Source organism: Vigna umbellata, chromosome 2, assembly GCF_029865625.1.
Source record: "Vigna umbellata cultivar VRB3 chromosome 2, Vumbellata_1.0, whole genome shotgun sequence".
Lineage (NCBI taxonomy): Eukaryota > Viridiplantae > Streptophyta > Magnoliopsida > Fabales > Fabaceae > Vigna > Vigna umbellata.
The window spans coordinates 13,568,815-13,585,966 of NC_142166.1; the positions used below are offsets into that span (position 1 = coordinate 13,568,815).

The 17,152-nt window shown below is 27.7% G+C and overlaps 1 protein-coding gene across 1 annotated transcript; it reads left to right on the top strand.

The window, feature by feature from the left end:
• The first annotated feature begins 10,587 nt into the window (after nucleotides 1-10,587).
• LOC148203463 (uncharacterized) lies at nucleotides 10,588-11,778 on the top strand. The gene is made up of 2 exons (XM_088106600.1): nucleotides 10,588-10,967; nucleotides 11,377-11,778. Exons 1-2 carry the CDS (start codon nucleotides 10,610-10,612, stop codon nucleotides 11,544-11,546), a joined length of 528 nt encoding a protein of 175 aa, XP_087962726.1. The 5' UTR covers nucleotides 10,588-10,609; the 3' UTR covers nucleotides 11,547-11,778.
• Nucleotides 11,779-17,152: the final 5,374 nt, after the last annotated feature.

A 17,152-nucleotide genomic window follows, 5' to 3' on the forward strand; every position in this document is an offset into this window, starting at 1 on the left:
CTCAACAAACATCATATAATAATTATGTCAGACACCCTCTCATATCATCATACAACAATCGCACCATAGATACTCATCCCATCATACTGCAATCCCTAATAGACACTCATCCCACAATACCCAATAGACACTCATCCCACAATACCCAATAGACACTCATCCCACAATACCCAATAGACACTCATTCCACAATACCCAATAGACACTCATTCGGATGATACGTTGATGAGCGGTCACGGAAGGTTATGCACTTGTGATGACTTCTACTTCTTCTTACAAATACACTTCCAAAATACTCCATACCATCCACAAGGTTAGTCCTCAACACTATGTCCAAAACCGGCACATAGACCATGACCTCATGCCCCTCTCACCACATAATTCATCCTTCTCTACTTGAGACTGGATGATTATTAGAGTATTAGGATAACCTCCAACGACAGGACCCTCAACATCAACATATACACAAATATCATATCATTACAGAATCTCTCCACGAGACTCATACCATGCTCACATTCCCCAACTCATATTATACTCATATCATGTTCATATGCATAAATTCAAATCCAATATAATAAAATACAATCATCACAAAAATCAAACAAAATGAATATATCACAAAATAAATTAACAATACTAAAATATCACCATAAATGGTCACCGGAGAAGAATCAAATGTTTGACGAATCAAACTCACCATAAACGCCAGTACATATGACTAGTCACAACTTATTGGATTTGACCAGGGCTGCTCTATGATCAGGGATGTACCAACTCCGGTTTTTAAGATTCTTCTATCCTACCATCACAATTATAATTCATAATTTCATATCTAACCACAATAACATGAATTCATCAAAAATTTTCATTCCAACAAGATATATTGCACAATAATTTAACAGTACATAATCTGTTCAACAAGATTTAAGTTAAAAACTCGTCGAGTAGACTTCCAGAAAAGAGAGGTGTGTCACAATGGACAACTTAAGTATCAAGTCTTTCCTTAGCCAAAGTGTTCCTCAACTAGTTTTAACAAATTTTTTATTTACAAATTCAAAACAACAAAATATAATATTAACACAGAAATTCAATATAGATATATACATAACAAGCACCTATGTTTTTCATTAACAGTATTCACACAGAATTTCAAGACATGAATAGTAATAAAACAATACTAAATCATAATATAAAAGCTTAGAAAGGTTAGCTTCCAGAACCTCTACTCTTCTTACAACTAAAAATTTCTTCCTAACTCTTTTATCCACTATCAATATTTTAAAATTTATTATTATTTTTCTTTAATTTTTTTTAAAGAAAAAGGTAGAAAAGAGTTTGAACGCATGTTCTTGAAATCCCCACAATTTTCTACCATTTAAGCTACCAAAATTTCTTATTTAGCTTTTCACATTTTATAAACTTATTATATTTTCCATTCACAAAGAAATTTATTATTACTAGTAATAAAATTGTTACTATTAAGGTAAATATTTTTCATGGGTCTTACACCATTACTTGATTATGATGAAGTTTTTTTTCCATTTCAAAGGGCCAAAATTTCCTATTGGCCAATTCACTCTTAAATGATTATATACCAAAATATTCATAACAATTCTTGCTATTTACTTTAAAATATAAGATATGTGTTGATGCATAAACCCTTTATAAAATGTCTCTCTTTGAAAATGCAAAATCTAGAGACTCAACAAGTGTACCTTATTTGAATAAATTTTTAGATCTTTTGAAGTCACCCACTTCCTATTAGCTAGTAACTTCTAAAATAAAATAGGGTAACTAATTGATTTAGTGTAAAAATATTGAGATAATTCACTTTTAGTACAATAAAACAAATTACATTTATAGTATTAATTTTGTTAATGATTGATATAATTGAGAGTATGTCTATAATTTTTAGTAATTGTAAAATTTGTTTATTAAAAAAATTAACATTACTTGAAATAACCATTAAGAATTTTAAATGGGTAAAAGACTCTCTACAATATTAACTACATATCTACGACATTAATTACATATTAACGTTATTTTTTCTTTTAATAAACACATATTACTAAAGAATAAAATTGCTTCCACCATTAACAAAGTTTAAAAAAAAAACTCTATAACTATCCATATTGTCATTATAATTCATATAATATTACTTCCTTGTAGCATATTATATTCATTGTAATCTATTTAAAACTTTAATATCATATTTCATCTTGCAATCACCTCTTCGTTAATTTTCCATAAAATTCTTGAAACTTATCCATAAAATTCTTGAAACTGAATATTATTCATAAAAACTTCAAGTTAACAAAAATTTCAACATCATAATTGTTGTATTTCGGACGTACCAAAATTTCAAATTAGTAAAAAGGATAAATATAATTTTATAAAAGGATGTGTCTTTAATCCTTGCAACTTTAGAAGATTGCAATTAGAAGAGAACAAGAAAAAATTATTCAAACTTATCCTTTACATTAAACATGTCATCATACAAGTAAAAAAATTTTACTTTGTTCTTATCAAGTACACAAAATTTAAGAAAGAAATTAAATTGTTACACTTATTTCTATTGTTTTCATTTGGAACCAAATTGTTACACTTATTTCTATATTAAATTCAAAATAATGTATTTCATTTTAAAAGCAGTTCAAACAATTTTAAATATATTCTAGGTTTCATTATATAGGTTATTGGTAGTATATCTTGATTCTATTTTTCTAAAATTTTAGAATATTTTTTTTATAAATCTTATTAATGATAGATTTTGTAATTTAATTAATGACCGAATCAATAACTAGTAGGAACTTTAGTTGAGATATTTGTCTTAATCAAATTCATTGGAAATCAAATATGAAACAAAGTTCATTGTAAAATTTGGTAGTTGTAAATCAAATTATTAAAGTGTTTACAAAAATTAACTTAACTAGTCGATGAAGCAGCTAATTGCAATTATTAACAATGTCTAGGTCTATAATGTAATTATAAAATAATCAGGCATCGTGTTACAAAAAATAAATATTAACTAAAAAACAATTTAAGTATTATAGAAAAGTATTTAAGGTTAACTTGTAATTTTAAAAAATTTCAGGAGCTTATACATAATTGTGAAAGATATTTTTTAAGTTAATAGAAAATATTAAATTTTACTCTGAAAAATGTAAACTAAAATTTCAAACGAGAAAAAGAAAATTTAGAGAAAATATTTTTTAAGTTAATAGAAAATATTGAATTTTACATCTTTTTCCATCACCAATAATACTAAATCGAGAATCTATGCCAGAGAAAAAACTTAAAAAACAATAAATTAAATGACAGACGTGAGCAGCGGGACGACCCAGTGCAGCTATGCATGACTATTGCCCTAAAAATTTCTAACATGCCACGTTCTTTCCTATATTTCCAACAGTGTCGCAGTTTCATGAAGAAACTGAGGCCATTCCTATATCTTTTATTTCTTTTATTTCTATGATAGTTTAATAAGTTACTTGGCGTCATCCACGGTGACATACGTAGTAATTTTTTTATTTTTATTTTTGTGAGCTAAAGGGTCTTATTAATTTTTTAGGATGTTTTTATATAATTTGAAAAAAAAAATATTATCATGATACAATTTTTATAGATTTTTCTCTGAAGTTTTCATAGAAAATTCCATAAGTGTTTTCGAAATATATTTTACAAAAAAATAATAATTATGACAAAATGAAATTTTTATTATATTCTCAAATTGATAAAGTAATATTTTTTTTAATTATGAAACACAGACAAAAACATTTATAATCATTTTAGAAGAATGAAGTAGAAGAGAAAGGGTGTAAGAGCATTTGGAGTTAGATAATAAAGAGTTTCATTACTATAAATAATAAATTGTATTTAGAGAAATTATTTCGAGTTTAGAAGCACAGCATAGACAATGTGTATCTCCCAAAGTTCATCTCTGTAGCAGTCATCTTTTACTTACCCAAATCAAAAGCCGTCATGCAAGAAAATAATTCAATGATTTCTTCAAGTATGAGCACAAAATTTGAACGAAGCTCTGATGCTAAGTTTTTAGAACCTTGATTTTTACCGAATTTGAGTGATTTTACATTGTTTATCCTCACATAATAAAAAAGTTATTTGAAATACTTGGGTGACAATCTCGGATTAAGATCATTGTTAGTTAACAGTGTCTTAAACTATTCTCATGTTATGAATTAGGATTGATATGAATTAGGATTGATAATAAAAAGAATACTTACTTTTTAATTAGTGAATGTTGAAATTAGGGTAAAAATGTTAAAGAAATTATGATTTATAATATTTTGGATAAAACTTTTCATGATTAATTGACCTTTTTTTTTTCTTTTTCAGATAAATTCTCGTATAATAATTGTATTTTGTTGTTGACAGAAGTATATTTAGGAGATACCCTCTTATAAACCTATCAATTTTCTTTATAAAAACATAAAATTAAATACATTTAATATTGTAGAAATATAAACACCTTAAATGCTTATTATATAAAGAAAGTGACAGAAACTGTAGAAAAATATAGGATTAGATAAATTCTTATAATAAAATAGATTCTAATATAATTTTCTGAATGTATTCTATTCACAGTGTTGCAAATTTGTGTTTTGACTAATGATATTCAATCATAGTATTGCAATTTTTAATAAATTTAAACAATAATATATATATATATATATATATATATATATATATATATATATATATATATATATTATTGATACTCCTTCATGACATAAAAATACAGAGATTTTTCTATCATTGATTTTGTTTTTCAATTCCAAATCGCACTTCAAAGAAAGAATTTTTTTTTTATCATTTCAATATAACCATGATTATTATTGAACAAGTAGCAAGAAAAACAAAATGCAATATTTTTGTGGGGTGAGTTTTCTAACTAACTAGAAAACTTTTCAAACAAAAAAGGTTGAAAGTGTTGACGATAATTTCCAATATTAGAAGGTGACAACATTATATTAGTAACTAATGTGGTTCAACTTTAATATTGTTAAATAGAAATATGTTTGCCAAATTCATACAAGAAGAGTGGACCTCAACTACTTTAAAGACCTAAGCTTTTATTATTTAGGCCAACATATTTTTTGAATATTAAACTAGAGTTTAATTTTGGGTTTTGTATTCTGACTATGATAGTATAAGATTTTCTTTGACCCATGTATTTATGTCTAAAATGAAGTTTGGGCTTAGAAGGAGTTGGACTTGAGAAAAGAAAACGCATTAATCCTAATTTACTTCTTTAACTTGGAGAGCAAATTAGGGTTAATGTTCTCCATTATGCACCTACAAACATAGAAAATGTGAATTGTTTATATGTACTCAGTCACACTTGTGTAATAAATCACTTAAAGTGTGAGAATTACAATGACTTCTTGACAAAAAAAAAATTATATTTAACTTCTCAATAAAATTTTGACTTTTTTAATATATAAAATAAAATGTATAAATATATATAATTTATATTTTTTCAAAAAGAGACGGTTGTTAAGGCCTACACATCCTCCTTGTGTATCGATCTTTGAGAGTACTAATAAGTACCTTGTCAAGGCCTACACATTCTTCTTGTGTATCGATCTTTGAGAGTACTAATAAGTATCTAAATATTAGCAATAAAAACTACAAATATAATAAATAAACACAAAAAGAAAGAAATATGTACAAAATATTTAAAAAGATTGGTTAATCCTAAAAAACCATTTAATAATTATATTTAAAAAAAACAGTTAACAATTATATTATAAAGGGTAAAATGTGAATAAAATTTGTGTACACTTCTCTTTATATATAGGTGCAATTTTAAGTTAATAATATATATATCTAAATTGAAACATAAAGAAATAAAGAAAAAGAAACAAATAGCGATTATTTATAAAGAAAAAGATAGTTAACAATTATACTTTTTAAGAAATCAATTAATAATTATATTATAAAGGATAAAATGAGAATAAAAATTTATGTACACAAAAACATATATATCTTATTTATATATGGGTATAGATAAAATATGTCTTGATGAATAAACTTTTTATAAAATGTATTTTTAAAAGTATACAAATACTCTACAAGTGTACCTTATGTGAATAAATTTTTAGATTTTTTAAGTCATTTACTATTAGCTAGTAAATTTTTAAATAAATTTGAGTAAATAGTAAATTTGGTATAATAAAATAAATTAAATTAATAGGACACAAACTTCAATCTATTAATTTTATTTGAAATTTATTAATGATTAATATAATTGAGTATGTGTACAATTTTTAGTAATTATCACATTTATTTATTAAAATAAAATTAACGTTACTTGAAAAAAGCATTCAGAATTTAAGATCGATCAAAACCTGTTTACAATTACTTACATATTAACGTTACTTCTTCTTTAATAAACAAATGTCACTAAAGATAAACATGAATTCAATTCTTAAAGTAAAAAAAAAATGAAAAAAAATTAAGTATTTTTACTGTATTTTTTTATTATACTAAATAAAATATAAATTTCTATTGAAGTGAATATTTATATCAAACTTAAAGTTATTAAACTAATCTTAAAATTTTAAGTTAACCTAAGTTTCACACCTGAATAAAAATGAAATAATAAAGCATTATATAAAAGTCAAAATCTATTAATATATTATTTTAAGATTTTGAATTGAAAATAATATTAATAAGATTGAATTCAGATGTAGTTGATATTATTAAGGAGATGAACTTTTTTTTCAATAAACCTAACAATTACGTATGGAAATTTTTATGGAAATTTTTATTGTTTAAAATTTGTTGCAAATAGTTTAAAAAGAGATATGGGTTTTCTAGGACGTAACTTTCATTTGTTGTTTTTACTCTAGGTAGTTTGCTGTTACATAAATTCAGAAGTTATCTGAGAAACTGAGACATTAAGAATGAACATGTTTGGCGAACTTTGATGTTGAGTGTTGATATCTCAATCCAACAACACAGTGTTCTTTCTTTGCCAGGATATATATAGCTGGAAACTTGTGGCCTTTTGTCCCCTAATTCATTGCCCATTCCACATGCAATAGACAACAATAGTAACTCAGATCACGACTAAAAGCTACTGAATTTCTTTTTTAAGAAAAATAAAACAAAATAAAAAATTATATCAAACTGCATTTAATAATGTTATATTACAAAAATTTATGAAGAAAAATACTTCTCTACAAATATTTAAACTCAAAATTCCATTACCATAGTCAAAATGGATCACCTGATCTGATCTGGTTCAACTTATTACGAGTTGATATTTGGTAAGTCAACGAACGTATCACGAGTAGGTATCACGAGTAGGTAGATTAAATAGATTGACTCATTAATTTATTTAATTATACTTTTTTTTAATAGAAAAATGATTCTAATTCAAATATAAATAAAAGAAAAAGTCGTAAATTAGATTTATCATCAATCAAACATAACATTCATTTACACAAAGATATCACAAAATCTCTTCAACAAGATTTCAATGTCTTATAGAGATTCAAATTTATTTCTGCATAAAAATTGAGTTAATAAATATAGAGTTGTAAATTTTTTATATTGTTTAATTATTCTATAAAAATAATTTCACACGAATCTTTATTTTAATATTATATAAAATAATTAATATAATAAAAAGTACTTATTAAAAAAATTAAGTGAGTTAAATTTTAATATTTTTTAACTAAATTCAATCTGAACCTATAATGAATCAGACTCACGAGTTTTAAATTTATAACAACTTTCAATGTATTTGATAACCATTAAAGATGATTGAAAATTAAAAATAATTTTCAGGGAAAAGAGTTTGAAAAAAAATTGATTTGATAGATTATCGAACTGTCCCAAAAGTGTCTTAAAATGTAGGGTTAAAGAATACAATGTTATGTCTAAATTATACATATTTTAAATTCATTACGTATATAGTGTAAATATTTAGAAACTCTAAAGAAAAAATTGTCACAGTTAAGTTAATTTCATTCTTAACATGGTATAAATACTTTACCAAATATTTAAAATAAGTAAAAATAACAATGACAAAAAAACTTAATGAATAAAATATAAAAAATAATTTTGATATCAACACTATCAGGATGATATTATAAAATAACCACCCAAATAAAATAAATTTTGTAAAGAAAACAAGATTTAAATAAGAGATGATACGATAATGGAAAAGAAAGTATCATTCACCATTAAATGAATATTCTCCATCTCCAAAATCTTACGTTTTTTCTATTAGATTAATTGTTTTATTTTTATACTTTTTAAGTCTTATTAGATAAATTTTTACCTCTTAATTAGATTAACATATTGAAGTTCATGAACCATGTCATTAAAAAGAAAAGCCAAGAACTAATTGAGATACAAGAAAAAAAAAACAAATTAAATTCATGTTCAAAATAGAAAAGCAAACTTTCCTAAAAAAACTACATTAATTAAAATAGAGAGAATTGATACCTATTGCAAAAAGAAATCTGAAAATCTAAATTGATAACAAGAGAAAGAAAACATAAACTACTTTAACTCAAACCATTTATCAATCCGATTAAGAAATCAATAACTCACTACAATAATGTTATAAAAGATTAGAAATATCAACATCTACTTAAATTAACCTATTTTATACTCTGAATGTGCTTTTCTAACTTTCATAATGAAAGATGTAATAGTGATTTATGAAGAAAGCACATAAAAGAATTTTTTCTTGACTCACTTTCTGAATAGAATAAACTGAAATTCTCATTGCAACAACAACAAATAAAAGAAAGGCGTAATTCATGGATATGATTTCATACAATTGAAATTATTACAATTTTTTCTCTTATTCCTTTTTTTTTCATGTCTTTTATTTAATTTCGACAAGTCAAACCGAAGTAGTAGGTTATAGTATAGGATGATAAAAGTTAAAGTGTTGCCATGTTCTACTAGATAAGCATGGATAGAATAAAATCACACTCACATAATGGTGATTGCAAAAATCAGTTGCAATGTTTAGATCCACAAATGTCGTATATCAAGTGGATGGCAACACAATAGAAAAAGACTTGGTGATGATAATGTACTCTAACAAAATATCAATTCAACAGTTTAGAGATACTTTCAGAGAAAACAAAGCATAATTGTAATAAAAAGAGAGAAGGAAATGAGATACAATTATCTTTCCAAACAAGTTTCTACGTAAACAACTATAGAAAAATAAAACAAAAATAAGTTTCTTCATAAATTAATACTCGCATGTACTTTATAAAAATTATCTCATATGACTTTCTACATCTTTAACTTCACTTTATGTATAAATTAATTTTATCTAAAATTTTGTTTCACTTTTATTTCTTAATTAAAAAAGTACTTCTTTCAAAAGAACATATACGAGAAAAATAAGAAGAAGAAAACAAATGAATTTTGTCTTTCCATAAACTAAAATTATTTATGGCATAAATTAATTTATAAATTTTATTTTATAAGTTATCTAATTTTTTTAATTGTGCATAAATTAATTTTAATTTGTACACAAACCTTTTTCCTCTTATTTTTGTCTTAGAAATGTTCATGAAAAAAACTTGACAGGTTGATGTCACCACTAAAGAATAATAATGAATTAAATGTCTGACAAATTTTACAAAATCTTTGAGAATATTTTGAAACAAATTACTGGTTGCATTTGAATTGTGGTTTCAATAATTAAGATGCTTTAAACAATAGTCAATAATTATAAAATTTTATATTTAATTTGTTTACAAAGGTTAAAAAAAAAAATATGCAAGAGATAATATAAAAAACTAATTTAAATTTTGAAGTATCAAAATCGAAATGGATTCGGAAAACACCTCTAAAAATGAGCTCATTTGTCATTCATAGTCAGGATAGTTGGTGTACAATGCACGTTTAACTTAATCCCAAGAGATATATAAATTAAGCTTGTATTTGTGAGTGGATCTCTCTTATGACAGGTGATGAGTTTTGCAAATATTTTTTAAATTCATGTTAGCTTAAAGTTTTGATTGTACTTATTGTCTGATTATTACTAATCAATTATCACATGCACTGGAAAGATATGCATGCTTCTCAGTCTATTATATGAAGCACTTGTACTCGTAATTTTTACTCCTCTAATGCAACTTCCTTTAAGAATTGTGTATCTAAGAACTTAATCAAAATAATAGGACATTGGATTTTTTTCTCTAACAGCAATAATGTTTAGTAATAACGAGTGTTAGAGATATTTTTCTTCTTGAAGTTAGAATTGTACATGTATAGATATATAGAGATGTCCTTTAAGAGAGTTAGTTATTGGATTTAATTTATTTTCCGTTCATATATGTGTATTTATCTTCATATATTTATATTCTATTTTTATATTTATATTCCGTTTATATATTGTTTCAAACAATTATATATATGTAAAATTGTACTCTCTTCTTATGGAATAAGAAATACAATTCCTATCCTTTCTTTTCTCATAACATGGTATCAGAAGAAAATTAATTTTTTATCACGTTCTTCCGCAACCAATTCTTTTCCTGTCCAGATCTTCATTTTCTACCTTTCGTTCTTGGCTTTTCTGCCTTTTTCTTCTCCTTTTATGGCTACTCCCTCTGTTACTCTCGCATCGTTGCAAGATACAACACATGACTATTACATTCATCCTAATGAGAATCCTTCATTGGTGCTTGTTTCCCCGATTCTTGAAGGTCACAATTATCATGGATGGGCTCGCTCGATGTCTATGGCACTACAAATGAAGAATAAATTTGGCTTTGTTGATGGTTCCATTCCTTGTCCAGCTGGTACAGATCCAATGGTTCAAGCATGGAAGCGTTGCAATAATCTAGTTTTATCTTGGATCAATCATTCTGTTTCTCATGAGATTGCTACAAGTATTATTTGGATTGACTCTGCTGCTACGGCATGGAAGGATCTCAAAGATCGTTTCTCCCAAGGTGATTCTGTTTGAATTTCACAATTGCATCAAGATCTTTATTCAATGCATCAGTCTGATCTAAGTGTTACTGCATATTACACTAAAATGAAGATTCTCTGGGATGAACTTTGCAATTTTCGCCCTATTCCTGAATGCCAATCTTCTGCTTCTTATTGTGTTGTTTCTAAGACAATGAAGGAATATCGTGAAAATGATTGTGTTCTTTGTTTTCTTAGAGGCTTGAATGATAATTACTCTGTTGTTCGCTCTCAGATCCTTCTCATGGATCCCTTGCCTTCTTTACCCAAAATTTTTTCGATGATAATTCAACATGAGCGACAATTACAATCAGGAATTCTTTCTCAACCTCCAGTCATGGCGTCACAAGTTTCTCAATCTAAACCTTCTTTTTCTACCTTCAATGGCAGAGGTAAACCCTCTCCTGCCAATGATTATGGCCGGGGAAGATCTTCATATCAAGGTTCTCAGGCTCGTTATCAAGGTTCTTAGGCTCGTTCCTCAGGGGGAAGGTTTGGTACACCTCGACAATGCACTCACTGTGGCAGGACAAACCACACCATTGATACTTGCTTTCTAATACATGGATTACCACCTGATCTCAAATCCAAAAGAGTCCACAATGTTACAACAGATTCTTCTACAGTAGTTCCTTCTTATAATAATTCTCCAGCACAGTCACATTCCGCAATTTTAGGACTTTCTCAAGAGCAAATTCATGGTTTATTGGCACTTCTTCCTCAATCTAATCCCACAATCCCACATTCTACTAATCTAGTGAGCTCTCATAATGCTTCCACTTCTTCCCAGGCTCAAGGTAATATCTATTCCAAATGGATTCTAGACACAGGTGCTACTGATCATATATCTAATTCTTTGTCTCATTTTATTTCTTATCATAGAATCTCACCAATTACAGTATCACTACCCAACAAGAACTCTTCATTTGCTCATTTTTCTGGCACTGTTTCACTTAACCCACACCTTAATTTACATAATGTCTTGTTTATTCCTAATTTTTCTGTCAATCTTATTTCGGTCACAAAGTTAACTAAATCTCTATCTTGTAAACTTAACATTTCTGAATTTTCCTGTGAAATACAGGACAAGTCAACCCTGCAGATGATTGGCAAAGCTGAAGAAAGAGATGGCTTGTATGTCATGATAGTTCCTGCACCCACACCCCTTGGTTCACCAGCTGCTATTACTTCTGAGAATTCTATTGCTTGTTCTACAATAAGACATAACTCTATAGATATTTGGCACTATAGACTAGGGCATCCTTCTTTTTCTTGTTATACCAAATTACGCAACATGTATGCCACTTTACCCAATACAAAATACACGCATTGTGATGCTTGTCATTATTCTAAGCAAAGAAAATTACCTTTTCAATTAAGTACTACTGTTTCAAAAGCTCCTTTTGATTTAATTCATGTTGATATTTGGGGGCCCTATAGTACTTCTTCTGTTGATGGTTTCAAATATTTCTTAACTATAGTGGATGATATGTCTAGATACACATGGATTAAATTAATGACAAGTTTGTTCTACAATAAGACATAACTCTATAGATATTTGGCACTATAGACTAGGGCATCCTTCTTTTTCTTGTTATACCAAATTACGCAACATGTATGCCACTTTACCCAATACAAAATACACGCATTGTGATGCTTGTCATTATTCTAAGCAAAGAAAATTACCTTTTCAATTAAGTACTACTGTTTCAAAAGCTCCTTTTGATTTAATTCATGTTGATATTTGGGGGCCCTATAGTACTTCTTCTGTTGATGGTTTCAAATATTTCTTAACTATAGTGGATGATATGTCTAGATACACATGGATTAAATTAATGACAAGTAAATCAGATACAAGATCACAACTTATTGGCTTTGTTTCTTATATAAAAACACAATTTGGCATTGATGTAAAAGCTGTTAGATCAGATAATGGTAATGAGTTTGCAATGACAGATTTTTATAGACAAAAAGGGATACAACATCAATTATCATGTGTTGAAACACCTCAACAAAATGGAGTCGTTGAGAGAAAACATCAACACATTCTCAATGTTGCTAGATCTTTAATGTTTCAATCCCATTTGCCCATAATTTTCTGGTCTTTTGCTGTTCGTTATGCTGTGCAACTCATTAATATTTTACCTTCCAAAGTTTTGACATGTTTTTCTCCATCTCAGCTGTTACACAATGTTAAACCTGACATTACTTACTTACGAGTTTTTGGCTCACTTTGCTATGCTTCAACTCTTCAAACTCATAGAACAAAATTTCAACCTCGTGCAAGAAAATGTGTTTTACTGGGTTTTAAAACAGGAGTGAAAGGCTACCTTTTGTTAGATTTCAATTCTAGGGAAATTTTTCTATCAAGGAATGTAGTATTTTATGAAAATATATTTCCTTTTCTTACTAGTGACAAGCACTCACCTATTAATACACAAAATTCCTTGGATTTTGTCACCAAAATTATTTCACCTCCATCACCTCTTTTCTCAGAAGTTACTGATCAACCCTCTTTACCACTTACATCTCCTCCTTCTATTGTTTCCGACCTTGTTATTTTCTCTTCTCAGTCTGTTTCTGTTGAACCTGTCACTGCTACTCCACAAAGGAAATCAATTAGGCCAAAACATACACCATCTTATCTACAGGACTATCATTGCAACATGTCATCTACTTCTTCCGCCACTCAGTCATCCACAGGTACCTTATATCCTATCTCTTCATATCTATCATATGATGCATTATCATCTCTTCATAAATCATATGTCCTTAATCTTTCCCAAGTTAGTGAACCTAAAACCTATAACCAAGCCATCAAACATGATTGTTGGAGAAATGCCATGGATAAAGAAATTGCAGCTTTAGAAAATACCAAAACTTGGGTTTTGACTGATCTACCTAATGGAAAGCAACCTATCGGATGTAAATGGGTATACAAAATAAAGAGGCATGCTGATGGGAGTATTGAACGATACAAGGCAAGGCTTGTAGCCAAAGGCTACACACAACAACAAGGTTTAGATTACTTTGAGACTTTTTCACCTGTTGTCAAACTCACAACAGTAAGATTGGTTCTAGCTTTAGCAGCTTCCAAACATTGGTATTTACATCAACTAGATGTAACTAATGCCTTTTTACATGGGGATCTAGATGAAGAAGTATACATGTCTCTTCCTCTTGGTTATAAATCTGAAAAACCAGGACAAGTTTGCAAGTTGTTGAAGTCTTTATATGGACTCAAACAAGCCTCTAGACAATGGAATTACAAGTTGACAACTACTTTACTTTCTTTGGGCTACACACAATCAAAATCAGATTATTCACTTTTTGTCAAAAGTGATTCTGCTCATATTACCATCTTACTTGTTTATGTAGATGATATAGTTTTGGCAGGTGATGACATCCAGGAAATCCAAACTGTGAAGGCTCTATTGAATGCAAAGTTCAAGATTAAAGACTTAGGCCAACTCAAGTATTTTCTGGGCTTAGAAATTGCAAGATCTCAACAGGGCATTAATTTGTCACAAAGGAAGTATGCTCTAGAGTTACTAGAAGATGCAGGATTGTTGGGGTGTCAACCTGTTTCTACTCCTATACAGCCAGGCACAAAATTTTCCAAGACAGAAGGGAAACCCTATTCAGATGTGCAGGCCTATAGAAGACTTCTTGGCAGGTTACTATATCTAACCAACACAAGACCAGATTTATGTTTCGCTGTTAGTACTCTCAGTCAATTTCTTTCCAATCCTTTGGAAGATCACTATGCAGCAGCAATAAGAATCCTGAGATATATCAAGAACAATCCAGGACAAGGATTATTCTTTCCCTCCAACACAGAACATGCTCTCAAGGCTTTTAGTGATTCTGATTGGGCTGCTTGCCCTGACACTAGAAGGTCTGTGACTGGTTTTAATGTGTTCTATGGTGCATCATTAATTAGCTGGAAATCCAAGAAGCAAGGTACTATATCTAGATCATCAACCGAAGCAGAATATAGAGCTTTAGCTTCCACAACATGTGAAATTCAATGGCTTCTGTATTTGCTCCATGATTTGAAACAACCAGTTTCTCTGTTTTGTGACAATCAATCTGCTATACAAATTGCACAAAATCCAGCCATGCATGAAAGAACAAAGCATATTGAAATTGATTGTCATCTCATAAGAGATAAAGTTCAAGCTGGTGTAATTAAGCTCCTGTCCATTCCTACTTCAGCACAACTTGCAGACATTCATACTAAAGCTTTGCATCCAGCACAATTTCAATCTTTGTTGTCCAAGCTGAGCATTAAGGATATATATGCTGCAGCTTGAGGGGGGATATTGGATTTAATTTATTTTCCGTTCATATCTGTGCATTTATCTTCATATATTTATATTCTATTTTTATATTTATATTCCGTTTATATATTGTTTCAAACAATTATATATATGTAAAATTGTACTCTCTTCTTATGGAATAAGAAATACAATTCCTATCCTTTCTTTTCTCATAACATTAGTTACTCCTACACATTCTAAATACTATAAAAAAATAATGATAAATTTCCCAATCTCCATAATGAATCTCTACTTTCTATCTTTTTAAATCAAGTTCCCTCTCTCTAAAAGAATTATTTATTTAAACATTCTCTTTACAAATTTCCCAAAATACATAATTCGCTAGGAAAATTAAGTCATTGGACGAGTTAAACACTACTTAATGGGTGAACTGGATTGGTTCATTGGGTGAACTGGTTCGAACTGAACTAGGTCTTAAATTTGTGCTTGAAGTAACCAAGTATATTAATAATTGATTTCTTTATATATTCTTTAATCTCTAGTGACTTTCATTTATCTACAAAATTATCAACCAAATACTTATGTTTCCAAATTATTAAATAAAATCTTAATTATCTAAAAAGTAAAAAATAAAAATATCAATAAAAGATAAATATAAACAAAATAAAAACATAATAATGTCCATTATCATTCCCCCTATAATAAGACTTCAAAAAAATATAACAAAGAAACTCTCAAAGAGAAGAAATTTTAAAGTTTACTAGGTGCCTACACATCATGAATAATACAAATATTTTAGAACTCCAATAATAATTTAGAACAATTTTAGACAAAGAACGTAAGCTCACATATCTCAAAAGTTTTTTTTTTTTGGTGTATATCACTTGTGTTGTTCTTTTAAGATTGAATTCTTCTTATATAGACATAATGAATTTTATTGTTGCACACCAAACATAACTATTTTAAATTTTATAAATATACTATTAGAGTTACCATTTCAATAAATTTAATTTTAAATGTTTTCGTTAGAAGTAACTTTCTCACTAAAGTACTTGTGGATAAAACAAATAAGTTTTATGATTAGAAAAATGTAAATGTATATTATGAATAAATATACCATTTTCAATAATATTGTTTACATAAGCACATAAATAAAAATTCCATTAAAATATAATTGGGAAAATGTTGTCGGATTATGATAGAAATAATTATTGTTTGTCTAAAAAGAACTTGAAACTCTCACAAAAGAAAGCAAATCCCATATCCTATTTGTAAGATTTTTTAATTTAATTCAAAAATATTAAGAAACATATTACTTTTAGTTTATAAGAATTAGTATTTTGTGAATTTTCATTTTAAGTTCCTTATCATTAACATTCTACTAGTACAACTTCTATTTCTTTTTAATTACATTTATTTTAGTTAGAAATGTTAGAATAAAGTCCAAGAAACATTGTTTGTTTAATTAAGAGTTTTATAAAAAGTATAGAACATGATTTTTAAGAAGAAGACTATAAAAGACGAGTAGACTATAAAAGACGAGTGTTTAGCCTAACGACACATATTTTGTTATTTTGTATGTGAAACTAACAATTAAATATATGATATAGATACATTGAATATCATATATACTTATTTTATGTATATGGAGAATGTTCATTTCTTGTAAGAAGAGTATCTTGGGAATACTTCTCAACAATAAGATCTATTGAAAAAAATTGTTAGAGCTATGTTATGTCGACAACCTCCTTTGAAAACATTGTATGTTAATTTTGTAAAGACCATCTTGTAAGGTGCTGCTTTTTTTTATCTAATTTTAATAAAATCTATATGATCTAGACATCATAAATGCCTTATGTAATAATATTGTTTGAAGAAGATAT

Coding starts and splice junctions, on each gene's coding strand:
- LOC148203463 (XM_088106600.1), top strand. CDS start 10,610: ATGGCTACTCCCTCTGTTACTCTCGCATCGTTGCAAGATACAACACAT. Junction 10,968..11,376: donor CAAAGATCGTTTCTCCCAAG/GTGATTCTGTTT, acceptor CTTCAATGGCAG/AGGTAAACCCTCTCCTGCCA.